The 13,188-nt window shown below is 38.9% G+C and overlaps 1 protein-coding gene and 1 long non-coding RNA gene across 6 annotated transcripts in view; one reads left to right on the top strand and one right to left on the bottom strand.

The window, feature by feature from the left end:
- Positions 1–1,823: 1,823 nt before the first annotated feature.
- LOC129725759 (uncharacterized) overlaps positions 1,824–13,188 on the bottom strand; it is a 69,762-nt gene continuing 58,397 nt past the window's right edge. For 4 of the 5 annotated variants that reach the window (XM_055681927.1, XM_055681925.1, XM_055681926.1 and 1 more), the window contains 5 exons: positions 3,857–4,001; positions 3,497–3,790; positions 2,883–2,996; positions 2,049–2,819; positions 1,824–1,961 (listed from right to left, as the gene is read on the bottom strand). In XM_055681927.1, coding sequence (XP_055537902.1) covers positions 2,755–2,819; positions 2,883–2,996; positions 3,497–3,790; positions 3,857–4,001 — 618 coding nt within the window. In that variant the 3' untranslated portion in view covers positions 1,824–1,961; positions 2,049–2,754. The other variant, XM_055681929.1, reaches the window with a different exon arrangement.
- Positions 4,347–6,954, top strand: LOC129725762 (uncharacterized). The gene is made up of 3 exons (XR_008728170.1): positions 4,347–4,716; positions 6,585–6,691; positions 6,752–6,954. It is a non-coding gene; the product is annotated as an uncharacterized LOC129725762 (long non-coding RNA).

Here is a 13,188-nt window from a genome sequence, read left to right as displayed (position 1 = left end):
TCAATATGCTCAGCCTTTCTCTAATCAAGAGGAATGATGAAAAGCGAAAATAATATTAATAAGTTTAATTTGTAGTTTGTGGAAAAAACGGTATCTTGAAAATTAGCGGCATAAAACGTTATTTGTCCTATTTTTCTGAGTTATTTTACGTGACGATGCAGACATTGCAAAGAATAGTATGACTTTTATATTTTTTTCTTTCGTTCTTAAAGTCTACACACGATGTGATGCCAGAGATTGTGTGGTTTGTTTTCCAGTGAAGATGAATTCCGCATTGTTCTGTTGTAACAGACAACTGCAACTGCGTGTATGAGTAAATTTCGATTGTACTTTTTAGTGATCGCTGCTCTATTGTTTGGTTTTGTTTTTTTTTCTCTATTTGGTATACATGTATAGATTTTTTGTTTCAACATCACACCAACTTTTTGTTTTTTTTTTATTTTTCCAAAGTTACTGACACATTCCAATACATGTGTATATTATATTGCTACAAATTTGGCTGAGTTTTAATCCAAACAGTTTAATTCAATTTACTCTACCACGTGCAAGAGATAAGTGATGCAGAAACAAGTAATAACTACGTAAAAAATCCTGCAGGCTGGTTATTTATCCCAATCTTTGAAAAAAACAGCTTTTAGCTTCGGTGAACATCGTTGTTGATCAATCAATTATAGTGAGACACTGAAGATAATCCGTAATATTGCAGCACAACCAATGCAATTAGAACGATAATTCACTACTCCAAGAAGACGCTATCACTTGTAGAAATAAAATTATTATCAGAAGTGGATTGTGAAGTCGGTTTCACGGTAGCATACAAACAATAGAAAAAATCCAAAACATTTTAGGTAAATGATTTTAGACAGCCATAGAAGTTTTGAGTGATTTTTGAAACTCCTATAGCAAAGCATACCACATAAGAATTATACGATTGTTGAGCTTAGTTTATTGTGATGCTATTCCCCATATTTGTTCATCGTTCTCTTGAATTTCCTGCAGCTACTCCTTACTCATGATACCCCCTTTTCAAACGTGCATCTTCAGGGGTGGATTCCCTTGGCTTCAACCTTGATATTCGTCTCAATAGCACACACGTTTGCTTTCGAAATAAAAGTGAAAATTAAAAACCTTGTAACCGGAACGCAATGTATCGCCCACAAATCAATTATTACACCTTCTATTTAGTTAATATTTGTCGTGCTGCCAACGACACACAAGCCTTTTCCGATATTATCCCTTTGCGTGAAAATTGATAACGATTTTTGCAGAAAATGATAATGCCTTAACGTAAACAAAGCAGAATGGGTAAATTTTTTCTCAGATGATTGAATCTCAAACTTATTGAACTGATACATGAAATGCTTTCCCGATCGTTTTTTTTTTCCAATGGATAGAAAAACTTTACGTTACTGTATAAACTATGTTCTAAATTTTCTATTCAGATAGTTTCAGCAGTCTAGACACTTGCATTCCTTTTCACTAATTATTTAAAATCAATAAACGCTTCGAAGTTCATCCGTCTTGTATTACGCTTAATTACTTGGTACGCTGCTCGAGCGCAAGTTTTTATACTCCTTTCGTTCATATACTCAACACGTGGTTGCTAGAATTTGCTACATTAGATTAACATATAAATTTGTTTAGTTTTTTAGGGTTTTCGCATTTTTCTTCTGTTTTCTTATCGATAATTTGTAAACTATACATTCTACTGTGATTCCACGTAAACCAATCATTCGTGTCTACTTCGTGCAGTATTCCCAAGCGCTCCTCCCGTCATTCATTCATAGTTGTAATCTATTTGTATATATATATATATATATATATATATATATATATATATATATATAGTTCTGCAATTCTGCTCTGCTCTGCTATGTACAAGTAATTGCTAGATGTTGGGTACACTGATACTCCCTTTGAATATACACCCTGCGCGGTTTTTGATGACCAACCAGACAGTCCTGCAGAGAAAAAGTAGATGTCATAAAAAAACAAGATTTTTAGAATAATATATATATGCTGCTCTAAAATGGCAATTGAATACTCACTTCATATAGTGCCAAAAATTATTCTCCAATTGTGTATGATTTGTTCGTTTGTCGGAATAGATGATTTTGTTTATGCTTTTTGCAGTTTTCTTATCCTCTTTAGTTCTTCTTTTTGCTAGTAAAATTTGGCTAATTCACTGTTGCATTTGTTCGTGTTCTTTTTCTGGACGCCGTTTGTCGGTCGTTTGCACGATCACGATACTTTTGCATGATTTCCTTTCTGGATTCTTGTACTTTCCGTCGCTCGTGTTGAATCGAAAGGTGCTAGTTTTGTTTTGCGCTTTTGACGTGAAAAAAGATGCATTTTGCGTGTGGTTTGCAGTAAGAAGATAAATTTTACAAGCGTCATATGTAATGACCATGATCTTCGAGCCGTTGATTTCCGAGTAAATGCTTTTCTGATCTTCCTGCTGCTGCTGTTGCTATCTATCTCAGTTGGTAAGACGCAGATGTTATTGCTGCTGTTTGCTGTTACTTTTGCTCTTATATCCGCTGCACGTTGTTCTCCCTCCTCTGCATCATTTAACTTCTTTTTTTTCTCGAACTAGTGTTGGCGATTGTTTCCGTTACTTTTTGTGTTTGCAAGAATTTTCTTTACATTTTTGGTGATTTTCATTTTTGTTGCTCTATGTGTTTCCTGTCTAGCTCTAGACAAACCACTCATCTTTCTGTGAGGTTTGTTGCGATAAATCCGGACCTAATTGTCTTAATTTGCCAGGCACCAAATGGGACGGACTTTGGCCATCAATTTGTGTGGAATGCGGAGGTACCCTGTTAGGATAAGAAAAAAAAACATAAGTTGTATTCTGGATTACACAATGATGTTTAGCTTACCTAATGGTCCCGCAGGGTGATGCAAGTTTCCCGAAGCAGGTAGCGTTGTTGTTTCCCGCGGCAGTGTTGCATGCAGATGCTTCGATGAACCGTTTGATTCTATCATCTGATTCACTGATTGTCGATTTTTCGTATGTTCGATTGTGTTTTGGGCCATGAGTTTGTGGGATGTGTGGGATGAGTTTGTTCGAGTTGTAAAAAGCACGTGTGATTGTTGTTTGATGGATTGTTGGCAGGTTTTTGGCAGTTTGTATTGCATTGAACCATATGATTGATGATGGATGAATGTTTCGAAACAAAACGGAATCAGAAAGAAACATGGAAAGAAAAGTTTAAGTAAATCAAATTGTTACATGATTGGTCGCTTATTGGTAATATATTGGAAGAGAGAAGAAAAGAGCGATATGGAATTTCCTCGGTAAATAAAAGTTGTTATAATTATTTTGCACAAAATTCAATCTCAGCCAAGTTTGTAATATTATCAAGCAAAACGCTACGTTTTGCTTGCAGACTTACTGTTTTTACTGAGACTGAACCACTTGCAACTCTACCTACACCTTATTTATAGTAACACACGAATAACTTTTTCTATCAAAACATAGTCCGCCACTTACATTGTATTGATGAGTTGAGCTGATTGGGTGCTGCACCCGGGCGTGAGTTTCGCAGATAAACACATATCGTCATGCCAACGATGCAGCCGCACACCACCAGACTGCTCACACCGATCAGAATGATCCACGTCAAATCGACGCCAAAGATCGTTTTGATATACTCGTTCGGTGCCGGACATAGCGACCCGACTGCTTCGTCCGATCCGTCCGCACAGTGATTCACTCCATCACAAAGCAGATCCTGGTGTATGCAAAATTCCGGTTGACTACACCGGAAGTCAGCACAATTGATTTCTACAACGAAAACAGAACCCATTAACGAGATTTAATTACCAAAATCTGGGAATTAGTGATACTTACTGGAATCCTTGACGGAAGTTATAACCATTTTGAAACCGTTCGTGTCCGTGCCCCAGTTGTCGGTCACGTACTTGAATGTAAGAAAGTTTGTCTTGGTGAACAAGGCGCCCACTGATTGTTTAGTGTCCTTACAGGTTAAATCCGCCTGAAAAATTGCAAAAGGGAATGTTATCTAGTGATCTAGCAGGCAACTTTTCTTTATCTGTATATCATCATATTGATTTCCTTCACGCTAGCAAGTAAATCAATTTAAGTATTTTAGAACGTGATTTGTGCGTTGAGTTAATGCCAAATTGAGTTCAGAATCACTGAAAAACTTTATAAAGGAATAGAATATAGAAAATAATTCCAAACTAAGCTCAGAATCGCCGTGCTTCTAGAGGCAAGAAGAGCGGCTAAAAATGAGTTCAAATTGATCTCAATTAATTGAGCAGGAGGAAGTGTAAATTTTGATCAACATTTGTGTGACGTACTAATTGGATGCCACCTTCGGGATCAGAGCTCCGGAATCTCACATTCAATGCTTGAAATACACCTGAAGTGAAGCTAAGTGTGCACTCACTCTCATCCTTTGCAGTGCTACTGAATTGAATCTAGTTACCTTTTCCAAATTTAACGTTTTACTGATTCGGCTTGTGTTATTTGTTGTCTAGCTTGGATTTAAAACCCATTCACCAGTTTAACCACCGTCTTTTTAATTTGTTTATCGAAACTTTATTTTTGCAACGTTATATTAAAAATTATGACACAGTTAACATCAATCTCGTAAGACAAACTTCAGAGAAAACATGCAGCAGCAGCCGTGTTGACAAATTATTCTTTGCAACCAATCAAGACGCGCCCGGTTGATTTTGCATGACGTAAGATTTTTAATAATATTTAAAACTTCAATACGATACCTGCCTCTTCAGCGTTCCGCCCTTATTAACAATTTCCAATGCAACTCGAATAGCCAGACACAAGTTTTTCTCATTTTGCTTTACCCTTTCGCGCGATCCAACTTAACTATGGCAGGCGTCGTTACTTTTACTGCTCTACCGCTCGGTAACATGATGAAAATTTAATCGCATTTGCTTTATTGATAGAAAACTTGGTGCCTGTCATATTACATTCAACCAGGTTTGTCCGCTACCCGGTCCAGAGTGTTGTAATAAGGCAGCGAGCTAAGCGAGCGCGAGGCGAACATTTTTGCTCTATGAAAAGTTTCGTTTTAATAATGAGTTTTGATTTTAACTCTTGACGCCTGCAAATTATTTGCGATTTATCCGATAACTTTCAGAGAAATTAGGAACTGGAAATTATTTAATTACCGGGTGTTTTATCTGTTCATTTTCCGAGTAACTTTGCCAGCTCTGCAAACTAACTGAAAAATTGGGAATTTTTAGTTAGTTCACCATCCGTTACCATTATTAGGTCAACGAATGGAGACGCACGGTAATTCATTTTGGGTTTTTTAAACTATAATACTATTTACACAGCTGCGATATTGATTTTAATACATATTGTGCAATAACAATGATTTTTTTTTAAAGTTACTAGTTAATTTTAGAAATAAAAAACACATTGCAAACAATATTTCTCCATTCTCTGCAGAAAATTGTGGCCGAGTATGAAAATTTAAGGGATCATGCTTCACTATTTTACATGCATACGAAATATGAAGAGCTTGTTGCAAGCGAAGAACATTTTTGTTTTTTTTTTCGATAAAGTTTAGATAGCTGTTTGCAAAGTAGCATACAAGCTAGACCAATGGTATGGCTTCGAGTGTTATGAGTTTCATATCATTTTCTCATGCAAGAAACGGTAGACAGAGAGAGAAACCGTTCATAAATAACAGCATTGGTTCACTGGGTCGGATTATGGAAGCAAGCCGTTGTTGAAGAACCAATCCAAACTTTATTTAGAAGGGAACGACAGGCGAAGCGGAGAGGAAAATATTCAAATTTCTAACTACTGTGGGAAAAATTTCGAACAAGATGGAAGGAGGCAGCACCATTGTTTATCCTGTGGGCCGTATTCCGCTTGTATATGTTGTCTCTATAAGATAAATCTGATCTAAGTTCAGAAACGTGCATCGCACCATACGGTGGCAGAGAAGGTGCCTTTCTGACCAAGTCATTTCCTTCTTGCTACAAGCACTTCGCCTCCGCACACAGATTTTCAACGGACAATCGGAAGCAGCAGATTACGTGGAATCAAGATAAATTGTTTACTATCAAACTGACCGAAGAACCTCGTGTGTCTAGATTTGAGGAAGCTGCAAATATGATAAAATCATTGTTTAGAATAGAAGAAAAGCTTGTGAATCATTTGATTCCTACATGTTCAATTTTGTGTGCTTCATTATAAAATCTTGTGGGTGTGCAATGTTCCGAATGAAAACTGCAGACAATCGGTATGCGGTAGCATATGGTAGAAAATGTATGCATAAATCGGAAGGCGTCATCAACACCACAAACTTGCCGACTCATTAGGCCAAAGGTTTTTGTTTGCATGTGCAATTGATCGATTTCTAGGGTGAAGTTGCTCTCCAATGAATGAGCTATGCACAGTTTAGGGAACTTTAGCCATTTCTAGTCATCATTCAATTTTAGGCAAAAATTAGATAGTGGATACTTTTCAAAAACCAGTTGGAAAATGATGATAGATTTTCTTGGAATTTGAAAATTGTTTTCCATTCTATGCATCATTATTGCTTTGCTACACAGCTTTTCACTCATAATTGCAGATCAAACTTTACAATCAAGCCGTACAGGTTATGTCTATAAGAATAGACACTCTGGAAACAAATTCTGTGGCTGTGGCCGTTCAGGAAATTCTAGCTTGTGCAGAAACGTAGTAGATATAATGCTGATGTAGATACAATTGCTACATTTGTTTACCAACTCATTCCAGATTCGGAGAATGTTGTTCTGGTGTTATGAACTGTGCCATTCTTCACTGTACATAAATAGGTTACGAACTCTTACACTGCATCAGTAGCATAAACGTATGGCTTGGATGGAATTCATTATGAATCAATGATGGAGGCTTACAGCTTTTATACTGGCAATGTCATATATAGATATGAGAACTGGAGAGCTGAAGAGAAACCAAAAGCAGGCGAAATCCTTTCACTTTCAAATCAAACTATCTCGTAAGGAATATTTGTAATTGGGTTCATTTAAAATTTTGTAATGTAATAAAAATACTCCACAGTTGGAATAAGAATAATTCATTTCATAAAATGAACGCTTGTTTTTCTATACCAACCGGAAAATTATGAATGCTACTAAGTGTGTACACAAAATGCTGATATCATGACAACACAGCTGATAAATGTCTAAATGAGTGCAAAATTTTAATGACTAAGGCTAGATTTGCATGTCGTCACGCCGATAAATTCTGTAGAAACGGTGTTTTGAAAAGTTGTCATCGTACGAATTAGCGAAAATAGCGAAGTGTTCGAAATTTTAGATGTTCACCTTAAAGGAAGGTGCTTTAAACGCTGTACAGAGGACATGTTTTCTTTTCTTCACTTTCGTTTAGTGTTGTAAGATACACAATTGTCTGCTCCACGAAACGTTTCAATCATTGATCTAGTATGCAGTGCATTCTGTGTAGCTATAAGAAAAAAACGACGCGTCTACGTAACCACACTGCCGTGGATTGGCGTTTTGACGTAAGCGCCAAACTTCCAAATTTCATTTTTTTACGAATTATCATAGTATAGGTGATCAGCTAGAGATGGTCGGGTATGGGAAATTTGTTACCCGTACCCGACCCGTACCCGACTAATCGAAAATTTTCAAACCCGTACCGGACCCGAACCCGAAGTCTGGTTTGTTTAAAATACCCGTACCCGACCCGGACCCGAAAATATCTATTCCAACAACCCGTACCCGACCCGTACCCGAAGGAAAAAAACGCCGCAATTGCTTGAACCCGACCCGTACCCGACCCGTCCTGGAAAAATACCTGGGTACCTCGCACGTTATATGCACTGATTGTCATATGTGGTTTCTCGAGATGATGGCCGGAGTTGAACAAGAACCGAGTGTGAATGTGAACGAATGTTAATAAACCCAGAGTTCCAGACGGTCCACTATAAGAAAGGGGTCCACTATTAAAAGTGCATGTCTGGTAAAGTTAAAAAAAACAACGAGTTTTATGTGAACATCCTAAAACTAAAATCTAAATATTATAATAAGGTCAAAGTTAATATTGTTAACAACTTGAGAAAAATTTAATAATTCATTTGCATTTGCCTTTAATTTTTGAGTACAGATTCGATGTCATCGATTCAATCTAAAAATCGGTATAACAGATATTTCTGTACATGCGGCATCCCTGGTCACAGTGCAAACCAAGACTATGCAATCGCTGTCATATCTCATATACATATTCGCTCCGTACCAAACATCTCAAGTGGGGAATCGATGGCCACCCGCCTGAGAATTTTTTTTACGGCAGCTGTTTCATAATATTTTTCCATTGTTGCTATAACATTCAATGGCTTTAAACCAAAATTTGGGTGCAATATCATAAGATCTGATTTTTTTATGACTTTTCGAAGTTTGGCATACTGACGTTTTTTGACATATGTTTTTAAAAAAAAAATCATTACTTTAAAACGCTCCGCAGCTTCAATAATAGCTTGGGTTTTTTCGGCGTCAAAGAAAAAGTTGATTTGTAGTTAGTGTGTATTACCTATTTTGTTTTAATTTAAAAAAAAAATTTTTTTCGCAAAATTTGGTTGTGCCAAAGCTACGTAATTTGTTTCTGTGAGGAGGACGCCCTGTGGTGTTACTGGTTACTGGTACTGGTTGTGGTTTAAGATATAATTCTACCTAATAAAAAAGTAAGGAGAAAAGTGCCAAAATCAATAAAAATCAGGTTACGTGCTTTATGGACGGCCTTAAATAAAAAATGAAATGGAGATTGGTGTTCAGCACCCAAAATTAAATAAATACCATATTTTTGTCGCATTTATCCACACTTTTTTTGCTTAGCCAGCCTTTGCATTAAGTTGCCTTACTGTACAATGTTCCGCGGTTTCACTGACAGATATGGAAAAAGCCCGGCAAAAATTCCAATTAACTCAAAACGGTTGCAGGAAGAACTATTCACTTTCACGTTAGAAAAAGATAGCACGATGTCATTCCCTTGGTGCAAAGACTGCCGACATCTGTCAGAATAGGTATTGGCCGATCTCTCGTTGAGTGAGTATGGGCAATTTCTTCTCCGATCTTTCCGATTATCGACACTAAGAAAACACCTAGGTTTGAAACGTTAAAAATTAAATTCTCATAATGCACGAAAATCGAATTATCCGTACCCGACCCGTACCCGACCAATTGAGAATTTTTCAAACCCGTACCCGACCCGAACCCGAAGCCTTGGTTTTTAAATTACCCGTACCCGACCCGAACCCGTCAAATATTTTTTGGCGTTACCCAAAACCCTACCCGAACCCGTCGGGTACGGATCGGGTACGGGTTTCGGGTAAAAATACCCGTACCCGACCATCTCTAGTGATCACCTTCAAGAGGCTTGTTGCCGTTTTTCAAAATTTTGATAAATAACTGAGAAATATCAAAAATACGAAGTGACGTTAGCGCCATTTTGCATAGAAGTGACGTAAAGATACGGATACGATAGTGTATCATGCTTGCGGAGTGCATACTTTTAATTAAATCCTTGCTTCTGACTACCGACAGTGCGCATGGCAAACTAGACTGCTCAGGCGCACCAACGTCACTTTTCGCGCAAAACTTTGAAATGGTTTTGCTATTTTGCAGGAGAAGTGACGTTGGCATTAGAACTCAATACATTTACATAAATAAACGTGTTAAAGCAATGAAAAACGTACCCTTCTCATCATATTTACTCAGATTCTATCAGATCAGATTGCATAATAAAGTGCTTCTGTTAATTTGCGAACGATTTAGAATTAATCGCTTCTGGAGCGATTTTGTGTCAAAATCCCAGCCCACGGCAGCACAGTGGAGCAAAAAATTGTGAATCTTACAACAATAAATGAAGGCGCAGCTTATTGCTTTTAAAATGAAATAGCAGCTAAACTAAAAAAGTTAGATGCTTGGTGTCAATAAACAGCTTGCAGAGTAGACTCCAATGTTTAATTTGGTCAACATGTTAAGCACACATTTCAGAGAGAAAATCGCAGTTTAGTTCTCAAAAAACACTTGATTTCACATTTGTTTCTTTCTAAGTGCTTTTTACTCTCTCTAATTCAACGTTTTAAAGACACTATTGATTACGAAATTTTCTTAGCTTCCTAACGATAACAACAGAATTAAGCTAGCTATCACACTTCAAGTGCTAGACCTCGTTAAAGGCAAACATAACCGAAAACTGGAAAAGTGAATAACTCTGCAGCGGTTGAATTTTGCCCATATACGTAGAAGGATTTTTTCATCAAATAGGGTCCTCTATCACCTCTTGAAGGATTTTAGGTGAGCTCCCTAATACCATGTATGTAAAATCATGCTGTTGGAACTACTGTAAACAGATTTGAGAAAAAGTATGCAGAATATGTCAGCATGATTGTGGTTCGGAAATTAAATAAAAAACAAGTACCTACAGTCACCCCAGTACCATGGGTCAACCAGTATTATGAGCCAGTCTCCCGTTTGTATTGCTTTTTACCGTATGTCAATAACTTTTAATAGTCAAATTGAAGTTTGATGGACGTGAACAACATTTATCTATATGCATTTTGTGCGAAACCCCCGCACTAATGAGCTAAACTCTTAAATTTTAAAACAAATGTCAATAGACTCTTATCAGCTGATAATTTGTTGTTGTTTTCACCACATTCGCAAAAAGTCAGTCGTGGAAAATAAGGCTAGAGTTCGTGTAAAACATCGTCATTTTCATCAAAATAAAAGTAACTATAAATAATTACTATGTATTTATCGAATTATGAAGTATCCGCTCTGGATTTCGCATTTTCACTATTTTTATACGCTGCTAAATATTGGCCCATAATACTGGTCACGAAATTTGATTTTCCCAGTATTATTGGCCACCCAGTAATATCGACTGGGCTATATTTTGTATTAGTTTTTAACGTATAATAATGACTTTTGATAGTCAAATTGAAGTTTAGTGCACTACTGAGCATAACTTTTGAAGCACACATGAGCTGGGAACAGCTTTTATAGCGATAGGAGAGATGCAGAAGCGGGTGATCGGGTGGTGGCCAATCAGCCCTAGAATGTGCAGGTTGAGGATCAAAGGCCTTTTCTTCAACATTAGTATTATCAACATGCATAGCCCACACCTCGGAAGTACCGATGACGACAAGGACGAATTCTACCCGCAGTTGGAGAGTGAATATGACCGCTGCCCAAAACATGATGTCAAGATCATCATTGGGGATTACAACGCTCAGGTTGGCCAGGCCAGGTTCTACCGCAAATTCAACAGATCCCGCAGAGGCTTTTTCCCACGAGCCGAAATGTGTAGGGATAAGAATGGACGCATTTTGACGGATGATCGTGAGGTGATCGAAGGGTGGAAGCAGCACTACGATGAACACCTGAATGGCGTGCAAGCAGGAGACCACAACAATGCAATGAACGACGAAGATGTGCCACCCCCAACAATAAGCGAAGATAAGGATGCGATCCGGCAGCTTAAGAACAACAAAGCGGCCGGAAAAGACGGCATCGGAGCTGAGCTTATTAAGATGGGCCCCGACAAACTGGCTAGCACGCTGCATCGGGTGATCGTCGAGATCTGGGAAACAGAACAGCTACCGGAGGAGTGGAAAGAAGGGGTTATCTGCCCCATTTACAAAAACTAGACTGCGAGAACTATCGAGCCTGAATGCCGCATACAAAGTGTTTTCCCAGGTCATCTTCCAACGCCTGTCACCATTAGCCAGCAGGTTTGTAGGAAGCTACCAGGCCGGCTTCATGGAAGGACGGTCTACGACTGACCAAATCTTTACACTGCGGCAGATCCTCCAAAAGTGCCGTAAGTTTAGAGTAGGGATACACACCAGCTTTTCGTCGATTTTAAAGCCGCATACGATACAATAAACCGACAAGAGCTATGGAAAATTCTCGACTAAAACGGCTTCCTGGGGCAGCTAACAAGACTGATTAAGGCTACGATGGAGGATGTGAAGTGTTGTGTGAGAATTTCGGGTGGAACGTCGGACCCATTCGAGTCTCACACGGGGCTCCGACAAGGTGATGGTCTCTCCTGCTTATTGTTTAACGTCGCGCTAGAGGGTGTTATGAGACGAGCGGGGTTTGACATGCGGGGCACGATTTTCAACAGATCAGGTCAATTTATTTGCCTTGCGGATGACGTGGATATTGTCGGCAGGAAATTTGAGACGTTGGTAGACCAGTATACCCGACTGGAACGAGAAGCAGATAGGATCGGACTGAAGATTAATACGTCAAAAACTAAGTATATGCTTGCAGGTGGGTCCGAGCACGACAGGGCACGCCTAGCCAATACGGTAACAATCGTCGGGGATGAGTTCGAGGTGGCCGACGAGTTTGTGTACCTCGGCTCTCTGGTAACTGAGAACAACGATGCCAGCCGGGAGATAAGGAGACGTATTATCAGTGGAAGTCGTGCCTACTATGGGCTCCATAAAAAACCACGGTCGCAAAATCTGAGTCTTCGCACCAAGTGTATCCTGTACAAAACGCTAATAAGACCGGTCGTTCTCTACGGGCATGAGAGGTGGACAATGCTAGAGGATGAACCACGAGCTTGCGCGTCTCGACGGTGAACCCAGTATTTAGAAAGTGGCTAAAGCTGGAAGGATACGCTGGACAGGGCATGTAGCTAGAATGCCGGATAGCTACCCTGCAAAATTGGTGTTCGCTTCAAATCCGGCGGGAACGAGAAGGCGAGGGGCGCAACGAGCGAGATGGGTGGACCAGATGGAGCACGATCTGCAAAGTGCCGGGTGCCCGTGGAACTGGAGGCAGGCAGCCATGGACCGAGTGAATTGGCGGAACCACGTTATGCAGGTCATGTCTTAGGACGTACGGCCATCTATGTAAGTAGGTAACTTTTGAATATATTAATTTATCGGCATTTTAATTAGGGAAGAAACTGGTTTTAACGTTCGTTTATCCTAAATTTTCATGATCTTGCTTTAAAGTCAGAATCAACCCTGCAAAATAGTGATTTCTAAACTTTGGGGACTGTACCCAGTTTGGAAATTTGGGCTTCTTATTGGTTTTATAAGCACTCGTTGATCGTTCAGCCCGCATTTTCACAGTTATCAACTGAGCCTTTGCGAACCAGAGTGGTCTATGTGCCATCGAGCAAATTGTTCAGGAGAAGCAATTTTCGAA

This window comes from Wyeomyia smithii, chromosome 2 (genome assembly GCF_029784165.1).
Source record: "Wyeomyia smithii strain HCP4-BCI-WySm-NY-G18 chromosome 2, ASM2978416v1, whole genome shotgun sequence".
In the NCBI taxonomy this organism is placed as follows: Eukaryota; Metazoa; Arthropoda; class Insecta; order Diptera; family Culicidae; genus Wyeomyia; species Wyeomyia smithii.
This window is presented reverse-complemented; position numbering and strand designations above follow the sequence as displayed.